Source organism: Phoxinus phoxinus, assembly GCF_949152265.1.
Source record: "Phoxinus phoxinus genome assembly, chromosome: 6".
NCBI lineage: Eukaryota > Metazoa > Chordata > Actinopteri > Cypriniformes > Leuciscidae > Phoxinus > Phoxinus phoxinus.
In genome coordinates this window covers 22,994,258-22,997,807 of record NC_136881.1, presented here as the reverse complement: position 1 = coordinate 22,997,807, position 3,550 = coordinate 22,994,258, and the positions used below count along the sequence as shown (strand labels likewise).

The 3,550-nt window shown below is 43.0% G+C and overlaps 1 protein-coding gene across 1 annotated transcript; it reads right to left on the bottom strand.

Moving 5' to 3' along the window:
* Positions 1-1,588: 1,588 nt before the first annotated feature.
* LOC307000518 (uncharacterized protein) lies at positions 1,589-3,257 on the bottom strand (the record flags this gene model as incomplete). The annotated part of the gene is made up of 2 exons (XM_079616161.1): positions 1,589-2,486; positions 2,971-3,257. 2 exons carry the CDS (start codon positions 3,255-3,257, stop codon positions 1,589-1,591), a joined length of 1,185 nt encoding a protein of 394 aa, XP_079472287.1.
* Between the last annotated feature and the right edge of the window lie 293 nt (positions 3,258-3,550).

Below are 3,550 nucleotides of genomic sequence, written 5' to 3'. Positions count from 1 at the left end.
TTCTTACATATTTTAAAATTAAAGCAGTCAGTTCTGCCTTTTTTTTATTTCAAATAATCCTGCAAGGAAAAACAAAATTTGTACTATATCTGTTCCCCCTGTGGTATTTATCTACAAATTGCTTAGCTGGAGAAAATAATGATAATATCATCAGTCACATATTTAATAAAGTTTCATATTGTCTTTTCACTAGCGGATGAGTGCAGGAAACGGTGGAAGTCCCTTAGAGACACTTTCAGAAAGGAGAGGAAGAAGGAGGCAGAGAGGAAGAGGAGTGGAGCAGGCGCAAGCAGTGTCCGGCCATGGCGCTACAGTGGGGTCATGGGCTTCCTCAACCCATTCCTAGACGATAGGTTAACGTGTAGTAATATGGTAGGGGGGGTTGGGGAAGACCTGACCCCAGAGGAAAGAGAATATGCCATGGCCGGGCACAATCAGGTAGAGGAGATGCACACACACAGTCATGAGTGTGAGTCCAGCCTTGAGGGAGCGCCAGATGAAAGCCAGAGCCAGTTCAGCCTTCTTGGACAGGCAGGTGGAAGCCAGGGACAGGCAGGTGGAAGCCAGGGACAGGCAGGTGGAAGCCAGGGACAGGCAGGTGGAAGCCAGGGACAGGCAGGTGGAAGCCAGGGACAGGCAGGTGGAAGCCAGGGACAGGCAGGTGGAAGCCAGGGACAGGCAGGTAGAAGCCAGGGACAGGCCAGCCTTCAGCCCTCCTCATTGAGGAGAAAAAGACAACACCACAGCTCCGATTTTGATGAGCGGATGCTAACAGCTTTGGAAGCTGTTAGTAGAAGAGCTACCACAAGTGAGGACAGTGACAGCCTTTTTTTCCAAAGCCTCGTGGAAGACTTCAGGTCGCTGTCTGTGAGGACCAGACAGGACCTGAAGTTTAAAATACACAGGCTTGTGTATGAGGCTAGATGTCTGGAGGCTGAAGTCGATGAACACTGGGGAGAGAGTAACGGGGGGCAGCTGACAAGTCTGTGAGGGGTGATTGTAAGCTTATTTCCCTCGCAGTCTTGTCAGCTGCACCTTGTGCTCCCTTGTTATAACAGTGTTCAAAAAAAGTGTTCAGTGTTCTGAAAGTACTAGTTCTTGTAAAGTACAAAACAGTTCTGTATAAAAGTATTGTATGAAAGTATTAGTTATATTGTATGAAAGTATTAGTTCTAATAGTGTTTAAAACTTTAGGTTATTATTTTTTTCTCTTTTTTTAACGTTATTATGTGAAGTAAAATAGGCAATAAAATATTGTCAACATTTCTGGTTATGTGTGTTTTATATTATTACAAATTACAGTCTTGCTCTGTCTATTAGTATGAACTAAAATGTGTTTTTAAAATATGGAGAAACCATGTTTATGAACCAAGATGAGTTTTTTAAAAATATCGAAACACCATGAATATGAACTTAAATGTGTTTTTAAGAATCGAGACACTATGAATATGAACTTAAATGTGTTTTTAAGAATCGAGAAACCATGAGTATGAACTTAAATGTGTTTTTAAGAATCGAGACACCATGAGTATGAATTTAAATGTGTTTTTAATTGGTGGCTCTTAAAAGAGCCGTTTAAAGGCATGGCTTATGCCACAGGTTGCCAGGGGACAGCTCCCTCTGTGGAGAAATACTCCATAAATGTCTCCCGGACACGGATGGACTCCCGTGTGGCATTATTGCTGCCCAATCGGCTGACCTCCTGTAGGCCAGCAGCTTCTCTGTCTCCAGCAGATGGTATGGGCGTCCTGGTGAGGTTAGTGGACCTCCTCAGGAAGTTGTGCAGGACACATGTAGCCTTCACACAGGCGTCCACGTTGGCAGGGCTGATCGGAATAACTCGCCTGTACATCCGCCACTGGGCTGTGAGAATGCCAAAGGTATTTTCAACAATCAGCCTTGCCCGTGACAGCCTGTAGTTAAATACCCTTTGCCTACTGGAGAGATTGTGTCCTGGGAAAGGCCGCATGAGGTTCCGGCGGAGTGGAAAGGCCTCATCAGCCACAAAAACGTGTGGCTGTGGTCCCAAATGCTCTGCACCTGGCAGCAGAGCATCTTGTGGTAGGCCAAGGGTCCCATCTCGAAGTGCCTGGCCGAAGGTGGAGTTAGGCAGCACACCACCATCGCTTGTCCTCCCGTAGCTGCCAACATCCACTACCCGGAAGCAGTACTGAGCGTCCACCACTGCCAGGAGGACAACAGAGTAGGTCCCCTTGTAGTTGAAGAACAGGGACCCTGAGTTGTCAGGGGCCCTGACGACAACATGTTTGCCATCGATGGACCCAAGGCAGTTAGGGAAGTTCCACCGATGGAGGAAGTCAGTGGCGATGCTTTGCCAGTCTTCAGTGGTGGGGACTGGCATGACCTCCTGCACCAAGGCATCCCATATTGCCCTTGCGACCTCTCCAACAATACCTGCCACGGTGCTCACTCCCACACGATAGCTAAAAGCTATGGTGCGGTAGGAGTCTCCAGTGGCCAAGAATCTAAAAAATAAAAATAAAAAATAATTACTTAGGCAAAATTATAAATAAAAAAATAATAATAATCTGTGGTGAAAAGAAGCTAAATACATTTACTTTATATAATTTTTTCCACCTCAACAAACTTCCTCTGAAACTCCAAATTCTGTTTTTACTTTAATGCATGAGTAATAATAATCTAATGATATAATGGTATAATAGTCACAGTTTACCGGATTATACTTTTATACATTTTTAATGCATGACTTAAACCTGTATCAGAGTATTTTTACAGTGTGGTATAACTTAACTACTTTTTACTTTATTAAGTAAATAATCATAATTATTATTAGGCTATTAATAAGTAAAGGATCGAAATACTTTGTCCACAACTGGAAAATAGCATTTAAGAACCAATATCCAATATCCAACCCATTGAAAATACAAAACGAAATACTAAATATAAAGAAACAAATTGAATCATAAAGAATAAAAATCACGAACTCACCGTAGACAAATTGCAAGGCGCTCAGCCGCATTAATAGCACGCCGATAGTTGGTATCTTGCCTTCCAATTCGCGGCCCCACTTTTGACAGCAGGTTGTCAAACTGGCTCCTGTCCAGTCTAAAGTATTGCTGGAACCTGCTGTCATCCAGCCGCAGCTCCTGCACCAGCCGGTGATATTCACCAAGCTGCTGACGGGCTTGGAGAATATCATGCACCCACACTGATCTCCGACGTCTTCTCCGCATGTAGAGCAATGCCACACCAACCGCAATAACTTGTTCATCCATAGTGTTATCAGTGTGATTAGAAAAAGCCGCGCAACACTATTTATAGGCAACATTTTTTCAGCGGGAATGCAATTCATTTGCTCAAAATAATAATGATTTTGACCAATTGCAAAGGCCAGGAGGACAGTTATTGTAATTGTTATTGTAATTAAATACCAAGTCTATTAAACGTCCTATTATTATCTGCATGTTGAAATTAGACTCATGAACACAGAAGCCAGAACACACAAATGTATATATATTTTTTTATTTTCGTTAGCAAAATAACTATAATTGTTAAGTTCTTTCAATCT